This window comes from Squalius cephalus (assembly GCF_949319135.1).
Source record: "Squalius cephalus genome assembly, chromosome: 3".
NCBI classification, from domain to species: Eukaryota; Metazoa; Chordata; class Actinopteri; order Cypriniformes; family Leuciscidae; genus Squalius; species Squalius cephalus.
Window position 1 is genome coordinate 58,184,603 of NC_137124.1, and position 14,079 is coordinate 58,198,681.

The 14,079-nt window shown below is 39.5% G+C and overlaps 1 protein-coding gene across 1 annotated transcript; it reads left to right on the forward strand.

Moving 5' to 3' along the window:
• Positions 1-518: 518 nt before the first annotated feature.
• Positions 519-12,899, forward strand: jph3a (junctophilin 3a). The gene is made up of 5 exons (XM_079868027.1): positions 519-1,701; positions 4,434-5,196; positions 6,147-6,271; positions 7,789-9,104; positions 11,379-12,899. The coding sequence occupies exons 1-5, from the start codon at positions 1,323-1,325 to the stop codon at positions 11,457-11,459; spliced, it is 2,664 nt and encodes an 887-aa protein (XP_079724153.1). The 5' UTR covers positions 519-1,322; the 3' UTR covers positions 11,460-12,899.
• Positions 12,900-14,079: the final 1,180 nt, after the last annotated feature.

Consider the following 14,079-nt stretch of genomic DNA (forward strand, 5'->3'; position numbering starts at 1 on the left):
TTGAACAAAACAAAATAATAGGGTAACACTTTATTTTACAGTGTCCTTGTTACATATGTTACGTGTACTTTCCATAAGAGTAAATTATGCATTATTACATGCAATTAACCCTATAGTAAGTACATGTTGTTAATAACTATTACTCAGTACTTAAATGTATAATTACACTGTAACAATGACACCTTAAAGTAAAAGTGTAACCGAAAACAGTCCCCTCGCTCTTCAGGGGTTCGCTTTAACTCGGGTTATGCCTGCCAAATGTTACATCGAATATTTTTATGCAATTATGCACCGGTTATTGCATTTCAAATGCCATGAGATTCTATAATACACTTGCATTTCTAATGTAATATTTGGTGAAGGGCTGAAAAACTAATTGCATTATGCTGTTATCTAGAGAGTGTCATAGGGGGAAATGGATAATTAGGCAAGCCATTGTATGCATATGAGTTTCTTCGCCTCTATCCCTTTAAGAAGAACGAGGAGAGCATGAGTGGGGGAGGGGAACGGGTTGGGGTGGAACAGTCCTGTAATGAGCATATTGTACAGACACTCAGCATCATATGGCTTCAGACCATCATGGATACACACCTTTAAAATATGCACATGAACATGGAGGAGAGGACCAAAGAGCAGGACTAAACTGATTTTTGACGCTTTTATCCAGTCTTCCAGGGAAGAAGCTTCACCTCTACACCGCAGAAGGGAAAAAGAGAGCGAGAGCGAGCAGCATTTGGGAAGATTCAGTGGCAGATTGATCTTATTTAACACATAAGCGAGGAAATGCTGTCGAAAACATGATCTAGAGGGAAGGCCGTAACAGCATCCGTGCTTCGAGTCTTCAGATGCTCTCTCGTATTCCTGTATTTCTGAGAGCGGTGTGTTTGGGGGCCGTGTAATGTCTGATTGAGTGTATCAATGCTGATGCTGCTGTGTGGATCTTTTCGGCTGTGGAAAATAACTAGGCCTTGTTTGCCTGCTGATCTCCACGATCGAGGCTGTGTGTCTCAGCCTGTTGGGAACGAGCGGAGAAGAAGGGAGAAGCTCGCCATCTGCTTTCCCGTTAGCATGCACAATAAAGACGTCCATTACCAAAGGCCGTGCACAGACCGGCAGGAGCTATAACATTAGGATGGTATAGCCTAAAATCTGTTTTTTTAACCCCTTTAAAAAACGCATGAACTGCTTTTTTTCCGATGCACACAAAATCTACTTGAGGAATATTGGTGCAACACTTCCTGCCTGGTTCATCTAAGTCTTCCTTTTTTCTTTTTCTTTTTTCGTGCATCTTTCCACAAGATTTGGCTAAACCTGTTTCATGCATGTCCACTGGAGGCAGGTTTGACTTTGATGATGGGGGGTCGTACTGTGGAGGGTGGGAACAGGGCAAGGCTCACGGTCGAGGGGTTTGCACGGGCCCACAGGGACAGGGGGAATACGCCGGAGCCTGGAGCCATGGGTTCGAAGTTCTCGGAGTTTACACTTGGCCCAGTGGGAACAGTTACAGAGGAACCTGGGCTCAGGGAAAGAGGCATGGCATTGGCGTGGAGAGCAAAGGGAGGTGGGAGTATAAGGGCGAGTGGACACAAGGGTTCAAGGGAAGGTATGGGAAGTTGGAAAGCACTAGTGGTTCCCGATACGAAGGCACCTGGAGCAATGGATTACAAGACGGATATGGATCGGAGACCTACTCGGATGGAGGTGAGAATACAACGGCATCCTCTATACTATCGGTGCATACAAATAAATAGGCTTATACACTGTGATTCCTATAAGTTGATCTGAAAGGCTGTGCTTCCAATCACATTCATTTGATAGTTCAGTTATTTCTAGCAGTGCTGAGTTGTGGAAACCAACCATATATCGGTGCACACAAATAAATTTATTTCGGCTTTGGAAAAAAAAATAGGCATTTTATCATTCAAACATTCAAAAGACAGCTGAAAACTCATCTCTTCTTTTCTTTTATAATGCCCTTGTCTGGCTTAAGCAATATCTGAAACTTTGTATTTTGCCTCTTCATGATGAATCGCTTGCTGTATTCCTCATTTGTAAGTCGCTTTGGATAAAGGCGTCTGCTAAATGCCAAAAAAAAGGGTTATACACTATAGTTATACAATATGATTCCTATAAGTTGATCTGAAAGGCTGTGCTTCCAATCACATTCATTTGATAGTTAAATTAGGCAGATCCTTCAAGCAAAACCAGTGGAAAACCACTTATCTTTGCAAGTGCATAAGCAAATACATAATCTATTTAAAAAATATGTACGTAAACTGCATTAGACTAAACTGGGAAGGGTCACAGCACTTATATAAGTCACTTTTGAATAAAAGCGTCTGCTAAATGATTAAATGTAAATGTAATTATATGATCTGTGAGTTGATAATAAACATCTACAAAGCCAGAGGAGAAAACAGCAGTTCAGTATTAGTCAAGTATGAGTTATAATATGACGGCTTTGGTAATTAATATTCTACAGCAAGCTTAAATAACATGCTAGTTTAAAGGATAACATTTCACCATATGAACTGTAATTTACAGCACACACGCCTCTGTACAGTATATTACCATGGAAACCGACCGACAGCAGGTCATTGTGTCACTAGAGACTATTTTCTGTGCTCGCTGATTGGCTGTTTCACATTCTTGTGTAATCACTCCTGACGTGCTACGGAGATCAATGCGGAAAATAGTGGAATACTGTGATTTGGGCATGAATCATGTCGTTTATTCACGCGGAAACATAAATAAACATAATGTTTGCATCACACGACAGGCGTCCTCTTTATTTTGAAAGATCGGGTTAGACTACCATCCATCGATGCTGTCCTTAACCATGTCACTCGTTAAACGAGCAGGACTCATAGGCTGTCGGACTTATCAAACAACAGCGAGATAGCGCGCGCCAAACACTTCAGCACCCTGGACAGTTCCTGTCGCTCAGAATCTGTCAACTGTCATTGTAAAAACACATTCGTTCGAATTCGTTCGAAAACGGAATCTCACCTTTTCTCGAACGTTCTAAATTATCGTGAACGGTTAAAGCGTTCATTTTTAGCTAACTGTGATTTTGTATATTTATATTTCTGAGACAGTTCCCTCTGATAACAGATCACGCTAAATTGTAATGTGCATTTTCTGTAAAGCTGCTTTGAAACGGTGTGTATGGTGAAAAGCGCTATACAAATAAATGTGAATTGAATTGAATGAACACAAGTCACTTCTTATATTACACTGATCAATAGAAATGTGTATTAAGGAGTGTGAATAATTGCAAAATTAATTAGTTGCTATGGCGATTTTAAGATACTAACTACTGTTATATAAAATAAAAATTCGCCCTGTCTTTTGTTTGTGCACGCACATTTAATTTCCATTTTAAACAGAAAATGATATCAAATTAATATTGTTTATTTATGAAGGTTATTTATTATTTATATTATTTTAAAAGGTTAACATTGAACTCTGGATCATTTTTGTTGATGCAACGAGGTTAAAGTGAAAAATATCCTATGATTTACTCACCGTCAAGCCATAGGTGTATTTCTTCTTTCAGCCAAACACAATTTGAGTTATATTAAACAATATCCTGGCTCTTCCAAGCTTATGGATGCACTTTTTGGGGGCTTCAAAATCTAAGGTACCATTCACTCCCATTATAAAGCTAGGAAGAGCCAGGATATTCAGGAGAGCAACCCCCCCCCCCCCCCCCCCATGCTTTTAGACAGCTGAATGTTTATCATGAGAATCTATTTGCAAACATTTGTAAACATGATTGCGTGTTAGATCAAATTGACATTGCACACAGTGACCTCATGAATCAGGAAGATTTTTGCAGTGCAAATAAGTGTTTAGGAAAGCACAGTGGTGCTGTTGTCATTTACTGTTTTTAAGATGAAAAGGGGCTTTTACCCAAATTTTACAAGTGAATCAGGAAGATCGCTTTCAAAAAATTGCCCCTTGTGACTGGTTTTGTGGTCCAGGGTCACAAATGGACAACTTTAAAGGTGATTTTCTCAATGTTTCGATTTTTTTTTGCACCCTCAGATTCTCTGCCAAATATTGTCCTGTCCCAACAAACCATACATCAATGGAATGGCATAATTTATTCAGCTTTCAGATGATGTATAAATATCAGTTGTCCCATGTGACTGGTTTTCTGGTCCAGGGTCACACATGTCCTTTGCTCTCTGTTGCTTTCGCAGGCTATGTGCATTTGCAATGTTTTAAAACTTGATTGCATGTTAAATCAAATGAGCTTTTTACCATTGCACACAATGACCACATGAATCAGGAGGATTTTGCAGTGCAAATAAGTCTTTAGGACAGCACAGTGGTGTTGTTGTCATTTAGTGTTTTCACGGATGAAAAGGGGCTTGTACAAGTGATATGAGTAATGCTATGATCTTTGCTCTCTGTTGCTTTCGCAGGCACGTACCAGGGCCAGTGGTTGAGCGGGATGCGTCACGGTTATGGAGTGAGACAGAGTGTGCCTTATGGCATGGCAGCCATCATCTTCTCCCCGATGTGCACCTCCATAAACTCCCTACGATCCGATCACAGCGAAGGAGCCCCGACTCCAGAAGATGGCTCCGGTGTCAGTGGCGTATCTGGCAGTCCGGTGGGGCGAAGTGGCTTCGTACTCTGTGCTCACAGTGAAGCCGACAGGCACAGGAAGAGGAAAGGCCGATTTCGACAGTCTATACTCAGTGGTTTAAAGTTGCGAAGGTCCGAGTCCAAAAGCTCTCTGGCGAGCCAGTTAAGCAAGCAGAGCTCGTTCTGTAGCGAGGCCGGTATGAGCACCGTCAGCTCCGCCGCCTCAGATATTAACTCGAACATCAGTTTAGGTGAAGCAGAGGCAGGGGGAAGCGTAGATGCCACTGTCACCGAAACATACGCTGGCGAGTGGAGGAACGACATGCGATCGGGTTGGGGTGTAAGTCATCGCTCGGATGGGCTTCACTATGAAGGTGAGTGGTTTGGGAACAAGCGGCATGGATATGGATGCACCACCTTTCCTGATGGAACGAAGGAAGAGGGGAAATACAAGCAGAATGTTCTGGTGAGTGGCAAGCGGAAAAACCTTATACCGCTCCGGACCAGCAAAATCCGGGAAAAGGTGGATCGTGCCGTGGAAGCGTCCGAGAAAGCTGCGGATATAGCCAAGCAGAAGGCAGAGATCGCATTGTCCAGGTAAGAGTCTCTGACAAACAGTCTCTAAAATTTGTGATGATCCAGAACGAGTTACTGAGATGATCATTTGAGCAAGACACAACTGTATAAATCCCAGTCCGAGCTTGCTTATGGTTATAATGGTAACACTTTACAATAAGGTTCACTAGTTAACATGAACTAAGAATGAACAATACTTCTACAGCATTTATTAATCTTAGCTAATATTCATTTCAACATTTACTAGTATGTTATTAAAATCAAATGTTGTATTAGTTAATGCACTGTGAACTAACATGAATATATTAACTAACATTAACAAAGATTAATAAAATTAAGTCATTAATAAATACTGTAACCCATTTTTTTTTACATTGTTAGTTCATGTTAGTTAATACCAAGCGGCAACCTGCCGGTGTCTCTCTTGAATCCAACTCGGAAGTGACTTAAACTGCAATTCACCGACTGGCCACTAGAGACCGGCTCCAAAAGAGAGTCAATCCCATAGACCCCCATGTTAAAATACCCAACTTTACAGCAGAAGAAAAAATGTGTTTACAGCCTGGTCCAAAAAGTAGTTTTGGTCTATATAGGTAATTTTGCCCTTCATGACAACTGTGATGGGGTAGATTGTTTTTACAACTCATCCGTTTAAATGATATTAAGCCTTAAAGTCCTGCATAATTAAGGGTGTGGCCATTTGAGTGACAGGTGGATTGCCGCTGATGTCACTTCTAGCCGTTTGTCTGCTGTCAGTTAGCGTCACGTCACGTCACCTCAGCTAATCCCGCCTCTTTGCCCATTTTCGTTTATCCGGGAGTCTATGGTTAATACATTAACTAATGTTAACTAATGAACCTTATTGTAAAGTGTTACCGTTAAATTTTGTCTTGCAGGAATGGATATTCCAAAGTGGAGCATCAAATTGAAATCAAATGCTATTGATCCAGACTTTCTTGCTCTGTTTGCAGGATGAGCCACGCCCGAGGAAAGGCCGAGGCTGGAGAGGGAGTCGCACTGAGAGCCCTGGAGGAGTGTCGACTGGCCCGGGCTATAGCCAAAGAACTGTCCCCCTCTTTCCATCACTATGGGAACGGTCAGTCAAAAAAATCAATAAAAAAAATCAATAAATAAGAAATCCATTCTGTAACATACGGTACTGCCGCATACAGTACAAGCCATCATTGAGCACTGCATCTGTAATGCACATAAGAATGTGACAATTACTATATTACATGTATTTATACTCAGGGCCTTAACTCTTTCCCCACCAGCGTTTTTGGAAAAAGTTCCCAGCCATTATTTTCACAACAGTTTCATGGCCCCCTGAATATTTTGTTGTATGAATATCTGAACATGCAATATATCAAAAGAAAGAACAGATACTCTGCTTTTAAACAAAAATCTGTTTTATTCTAGCTTCATGCATTCTTTTTTAGCAACACTTGAATGTGGGTAAGTTTCCTAAAAAAAGCAACATTTTGAGCAAAAAGCTGATAAAATTGCGTTTTTGTCAAAAACTACGTCTGGATGGGATTCAGAGCGATGATCAAAACATAGATGGAGTCGATCGAGTCCATCAACATCCCAGAGCTTCACAGTCCTAAAGCTCGTCCTGGGTCTCGACATTTCATTCAGTAATATTAGGCATTTTTGATTTATATGCTGTTTAATGTTAATGATCACATTATCTTACATGCATCTACTTATGCTATCACTTGTTTCTGCTTTTTCTTCACGTCTTTGATCTGGAGATTCCTCCACCCCGTATAACAGTGAAAACACGTAAAGCCACAAAATTAAGTCAATGGTGGGGAAAAAGTTAACTACAACAAATGCGAGTAAAAATCGGTGTTGGCGTGTATATGAAACGGTGTCAATCGCCAGTAACATTTTTATGAATTCTAGCACTGCATTGTTGTGAGAACATGAATGTGAACAAACATGAACGACGCTCGGGAAAGGGAGCTCAATTCATTATTCGTGAGCTGTGTGGGAAGTTGAAATATCCGAAGCGCACCCCCAGAAAGCTGTGTCTCAGACAGTGCGCAAATACTAAACTGAGCTCTCTTTCATTCCTTCCTGCACTTAAACGGACAAATTAACACAAATGATGTCAAAAATGCCCATCTCTGCGATTAGTCGGTTGTGTGTTAAATGAACATAAACAGTAAAAAAAGAAAACGCATGTGTATCATTATATTGGATGTGTGCATTCGGTCTTAAAGTGACAGCAGCCTAATATTCCTGCCGCTGTCTGTGTTTTTAATGTTAAAATATCACTCACTGCTCTTAACTGAATAACATTTGTAACTTTATAAGGATTAATTTATGTTTAATTTATACAGTGAAGACTATGCAGTGCTATTTTACATTTGATTAGCCTACTTTGTTCAATTTATGTACCTGAAAACCCCTGTTAAACCTACCTGGAAAGCACTGTTTATTTCACCTGTATCAATGTATTTATTTATGCTATTGCTTATAATTTGATTACTTGTTCAAAATTCTGTGTGAGGGCAATCTGACTTTGCCAAAACACCTCTGTTGATCGAGATATTATATTAGAATGCGTTACTTAATTTGACCATGTCCTATATTTCCGTTTACTAGGACTGGAGTGCCAGAGACCGAAGCATCAGGACCGGAAAGAGAAAGACCTGGAGGGGGTCTCCACTGGGACAGACAGCCTTGAGCTCTGCACACCAGACACAACACCCCCGGCCCAAACGCCTGACCTGAGCCCGGTTCTGAGCAGCCCCTCCTCCCCCCCCTGCAGTCCACCTACTCATCGCACTAGGAACGCTTGTTTCATGCGGCAAAGTGCTGTGGACGAACAAGGAGGGGCAGAGATTCAGGTTCTAGTTGAAGGTAGAGGCATGGACACCATGAGAGCTGGGGCCAACAACTGGACTGCTGAGATGTATCCTCACAGAAGAGGGAGCAAAGGAGAAAGCAGTCGCTCCACAACGCCATCCCTTCTGGAAGAGGAGATCGGCCACATAAATGGACATGAGAACTCCTCAGCTCATCACCCATGGGAGAACGGCTCCTCGAATCACAAGCCCATTGAGCATATGGCCCCTGAGAAGGTCTGGGATCAAATGTCCTCCGGTCAAAAGCCCTGGAAGAAGCATGTTTCCTTAAATCAAAAATCCAAGGAACATACAATTTCCAGGAAACAAGAACGGGAGCATAAACCATCCAATCACAAGTCTGTTGATTGCGACTCTTCCAAGTTCAAACCACAGGTGCACATTTATTCCAATCACAAGTCCGCGGGTCATAATTTATCCAATCACAAGACCAATGAGCATGCTTCCTCCAATCACAAACCAAAGGAGTTTATTTCTGCACACGAAAAACCACACGTTTCTTACCATTATAACCCCCAAGAGCATGTTTCCTCCTATCACAAACAACACGAGCATGTCCACTCCAACCACAAGCCAAGAAAGTCCTTTACTAATCATACGATTGGTGAGTCTAGCTTGAATGCCTACCAGCTGTCAGATCGTGAAGCCAACAACTCCACTCTGGAATGGACTGTTGAAAACAATTCCAAGTGGATCTCTTCCCATTCACATCTGCAGGAGAAAGAAGGGGAAAATGATTACCGGGTTGACATGAGGTTCCAGCCCCTAGACTCCGTTTCCCAACAGAACTTTGGCTCTGGCACGAAATGCTCGGGTCCCCAAGGGCACAATTTGCAGAGACTACGTCAACGAAACCACGAAGGCAAAGAGTGGGGTCTTGCAGCCAGGGAAGGTTCGATGGACTCTGTGCAGATGCTCGACACCTTGAATGTTGGGGTTGACGTGGAGGAATGGCCTTTGCACAGGGACATTACTCTTTCACCCCCTTTAACGTCTTCTCCGGAACCACTGGACCAAGAACTAGAGCATCTGAACCTGATAAAGGCAAACTCAGTAAGTAAACAGACCTCTGGGAACGAAAGGTGACGATGTTCTGTATACCTTGTACTATACCAGTGGGTGTTTGGTGTTTTAAGCCCCCAATGGCGCCTTCCAGGCAGCGAGGGGATAGGTAGGTTTAAGATTGAGGGTAGGGTTAGCTGCCTCTAAGGAGCCATTGGGGGCTTAAAGCACCATCGAGCATACCAGTGGTCCAATGCTATCTCACGACCAATTCGTACGAAGTCGTACGATTGATTAAAAAGTGACTAATTCGTACGAATTCGTACGATTTGTCTAAACCCATGTGATGGGTAGGTTTAGGGGCGGGGTCAGGGGTAGGTAATTCGTACGAAGTCATACGAATTAGCCACCTCGTAAAAATTTGTACGAATTGCCGTGAAATCGGGTTGGGTGGTCTCAAACTCATCTCCTAGAGGGCCACTGTCCTGCAGATTTTTTCTCCAACCCTAATTTAACACACCTGAACCAGCTAATCAAGGTCTTCAGGATAACTAGAAACTTGAGGAAGGTGAGTTGGAGCTGGTCGGAGCTTCAGGAGCTGAATTTGAGACCACAGCCTCTGTTGTTCTTCGCGTGTAGGTCAAAAATTACCGGATTTTTTTTTTTATTTCAATGAAATGAATGTACTATATTTTAGTTCGATAATGTTTTTTTATTTAATATTTTGTATTTTTAGGGGATTTTATGGAACTAAATTATATTTACACTGTATTTAAAATCCATTTATTTACTTTCTGAGCATAGACCTGAAAGTTAAATTTCATAAATATTGAACGCTGTAGAGCACAGACTTCAGTTTGATCTCTTTTTTAAAGACGACACTTGGCAGATTATTGCTGAAGTGAAAAAAGTAAAAAAAAAAAAAAAAACATTTAAAAAAGTTACAGGATTGTACGTTTATTGTTATTAAAAATGCACAAAAAATACTATTTTAAATTTTTATATGAAATCTCTATTTTCAAAAACACATTTTATTGCAAGAAACCCAAAGCCATAAATCTAAACAATTTGTGTTCCAAATTTGAGCTTGATATCTCAAAAAATGAGCTTTCAGTAAGATTTTGTTTGGCCGCAGTACCAAAAGTTTTCACTAGATGAAATTCTTCTCCTATTCAATTCCAATGTGACCATTTAACCTTTTCAAATGATGTCCATGATTTTTTTTATGTTCACACAGCAAGTGCCAAAACATTTACCAAGTTTACCATTCCGATCAAGTAAAATAATAATAATAAATAAATAAAAAACGTTCAAAAAGATTCGTACAAAAACTGAACGAAAAGCACCAGAGGGTTTAGTAGCACATAACATTTCGGTTCTGGTAGTAAAAATCACATTCATTTTCCACATAAACCTTTCAAGCCAGACATACCATGAGCTCTGAGGCGTTTCAGTGATGATATATGCTTCCGTAGAAGCCACAATGCAATGTGACTTAACTTTATTTTTCAAACAATTGTGTTTAGTAGCTCAGTTTCTGGTGCAGAACTACACTACCCATAATTAAGAAGAGAGCTCCACCAATCAGAGTCCAGCATAGAAATGCAGTCACTCCAAATACACTCAGAAGTTACCGCTCACTCCCATAAAGCATTGTGAATGACACAATTTAATAACTGTCAGTGTCCCAGATTTTATCGTATCATTTGAAAGCTTAAACACTCAAAATTCATCCTGTGAAAACCTTTAATGCCTTTTAGTGGGCTAAATTTTTGTGATGTCCACTTTAAATTTGGAATACAACATAATTTTTTAAATTATTTCTGAATATATTATTGTGGTTAATCAGATTTCAGAGTTGGTTGGTTTCATTCAAAGCTTAGAACTCTGTATTATTATTATTTTTTAATTCTATTTATTCTATTTGCAGTGTAACATGCATCTAACATGGATCTATGCTTCCAAACATTTTAGAAACTGATCTTTTGAAATGCTACATTTAGTGGTACACGGAATAAATAAATAAAATTATAATTTTTAATGGTTTAAATTAGTGCTGGGCAACGATTAATAGCGATTAATCACATGCAAAATAAAAGTTTGTGTTTACATAATATATATGTGTGTACTGTAACTTTTATTTTGGATGCGATTACTCGTGATTAATCGTTGCCCAGCACTAGCTTAAATACGTTTAAGTTTAATAAATAAAATAAAATGATACGTTTTAATGGTTTAAACATGTTTAAGCTGGTGATGTGATTAAAAGCCTTTGAATGTGCAATACCATATTTCTAATGGCATCATTTGACTCTCTCTCTACAGGGCTCCAGCTCTATCCTGGTGGTCTTGGTGATATTACTCAACATCGGTGTAGCCATTTTGTTCATTCATTTCTTTATTTAATCAAATGGCCTATAGAATGTCAATAACAGCATTGATCAAGAGTAAGATATGCACACAATGCACACTTTAGCACCACTTCTTAATATAAGGAACCCAAAAATTACAGTAGTAAATGTCTGTGTAAGTTGGGCAAGTCCATGTAAATTGTAAACTTCTTTTATGGTTCGATTTATTATATAATTCCATTATAATCCATTAGTTAACTTTGCTTACTTTTTTCCTCCAAACATTCACAATAAAGGTCCATTTACAATATTCCGTAGAACTGAAGTATTACGCACATTTAGGTTTTTAATATACGGCTCGTCTGATATGTTTTACCAGTCACAAAAGGTTATTTCACATTTTTTTCTTTTCAAATGCACATCAGGCCCGAGACATTATTGAGTAGCGCGACTTTGAAGATTAAAGACGGTCTTGTGGTTTTATGTACTATGATATAGTTGATGTAAGGTGCAGTTCACACTAATATATAACCACTCTCCCACTGTATTCCAGGGTACAGCCCTAAATGATCGCTGCACACACTCATTGCATCGTCCATATAGACAACTCTCTCATCTACACACCCAGATTTGACACACACACATATAGGTCTGTGGTAACAGCTATCTTCAAGGGCTTCATCATTCTCATTCAACTCACACACTTTTAATCAGACAAGCCTGCAGAATACTTTCCACACTCGCTCACAACAACAATCACTGAATTTCAGCACAATCCAGTCGTGTAGTTCGTTTCGATGCACCAAAAACACATTCACCCATTGACACAATGCTATGCTAAAGCAACTTCTGTGTTTTCTCGTACACCACATGATGTCACATCTGCTATATGACATAAAAGTACAACAGAGGTGCAGCAGTGGTTGAGTAATCCGGCTAATACTCGATAAAGTTTGAGACTGTTTTCAATATATTATTCTATACTACTGAACATATTTTAACAAGTTTGCAAGATATCATTGATATGCTGAGTGCCTTTTTTAATTGAGAAACCATCCCAGCGAGCAGGTTATGTACAGGTGACCGCTCATACAGAGGTCACGTGACACGGTTTGTCTCTATCCCACCCAACCTTTGAACAAATCAAGTTGGCTTAAGAACTGAGCCTAAGCCTGTGGAGATTTTTACAGCATGTTTGTTAGCCTGTTCTCTTCTGCTGTTACTCTGTGTGATTTTCTGCCTGTCTCTCTGTCCAGCAACTTAGATAACAATTGGGACTGAAAGCAGTGTAAAAATACCAGCTTATGTTTCTCAGTGGGACCTGACTGACATTATCTAAATTAATGAATGATAAACTGCTATTGTATATTTTATACTACTCATCCAGTGATATCATGTTGTGAGATCATTGCATGCCTAAGCATGCCCTTTCTTACGCAATGATTTATGAGATTGTTTCCAAGTTATGTGGAAAATTAATAAAATGTTTGAGGTTATGTTGTGGCTTGTGGTTTTCGAAGAAAAAGTGCATGCAAAAAAAACAAAAACATTGAGCGGGTTAATACCGATCCCACCAAAAAGACATTATATGAGAAGACGAGCTACTTGCGAGTTACCTATATGAAAAATTTTAAGTTAAAGTCCCCTTGCATCAATAATTTTATCCCTTAAAACTCAACAAAATTACATATTTAAAAACAAATACAAAGAAAAAATAATTTCTTCATGCTTTAAATTAGCTTGAATGTAACTCTACACCCTTGCTTCATTTAGTATACGCGGGCTCATGAATATGCAAATTAGCCCCGCCTCCACTCACTCACAGCTGCTCGGATTACCTGATCCACTCGCTCAACTTTACTGTAGTAAACGCTACACAGTGACAATATTGGTTTAATTCAGCCATATATTTGAACCAGAGACTGATTTTGAAGAGGAAGAGTGAATTATAGAGGATCGTCTACAAGTCGATGTATCAGAATGGTAAGAGTTTTATGTATCGCTCTCTATGATGTCGGTCACATAACGGTAATTGATATGATTAGCCTTTGGCTTGATTACATTATTTGCACATGATTTGAGTTGATGCTAAATCACCACCTTTCAATCCTTCCACCTTTAAGATGAAGCTTCCTCTGGGGAATTACCAATATGGTCACCAAGTGGACTGACTGTATTTAAAAGGACTCAAATTCACCTCGCTAACAAAAATACGTTCTAAGAATGTTTTGCTAATGTTCTCGTTAAGTTATGAAAACGTTATTTCTGAATGTTCTCAAAACGTCCAGTTTTAAAAACATTTTTTTTCTTGGTTATGTGAATGTTGTGAATTTGTCCTTTTGCAAATATTATGGGAATGTTACTTTAGATAGATAGATAGATAGATAGATAGATAGATAGATAGATAGTAGGGGTGTAACAATACCCTCATGTCACGTTTCGATACATATCACGATACTAAACTCACGATACGATATTATTGCGATACTCCAAGACATGATAAAAGATTAACAAAAAATTTACTGTTAATTAAAATGCTAAATTTGGTATTACAATGTGTGCGTAAATGAATTGGACTTGGTGCTGGAAACCCAAAGCACAGGACAATAGAGACACCAGAATAACAATATTCATGATTCTGAAGCTGAAAATACAGAATTATTTTAGAGGAACAT

What these genes read in the sequence shown, in the direction of transcription:
- jph3a (XM_079868027.1), top strand. Translation starts at nt 1,323, where the DNA reads ATGTCCACTGGAGGCAGGTTTGACTTTGATGATGGGGGGTCGTACTGT. An exon ending in GCAGAGATCGCATTGTCCAG is followed by an intron (nt 5,197 to 6,146) that starts GTAAGAGTCTCT and finishes CTCTGTTTGCAG; the next exon opens with GATGAGCCACGCCCGAGGAA. An exon ending in ACCTGATAAAGGCAAACTCA is followed by an intron (nt 9,105 to 11,378) that starts GTAAGTAAACAG and finishes CTCTCTCTACAG; the next exon opens with GGCTCCAGCTCTATCCTGGT.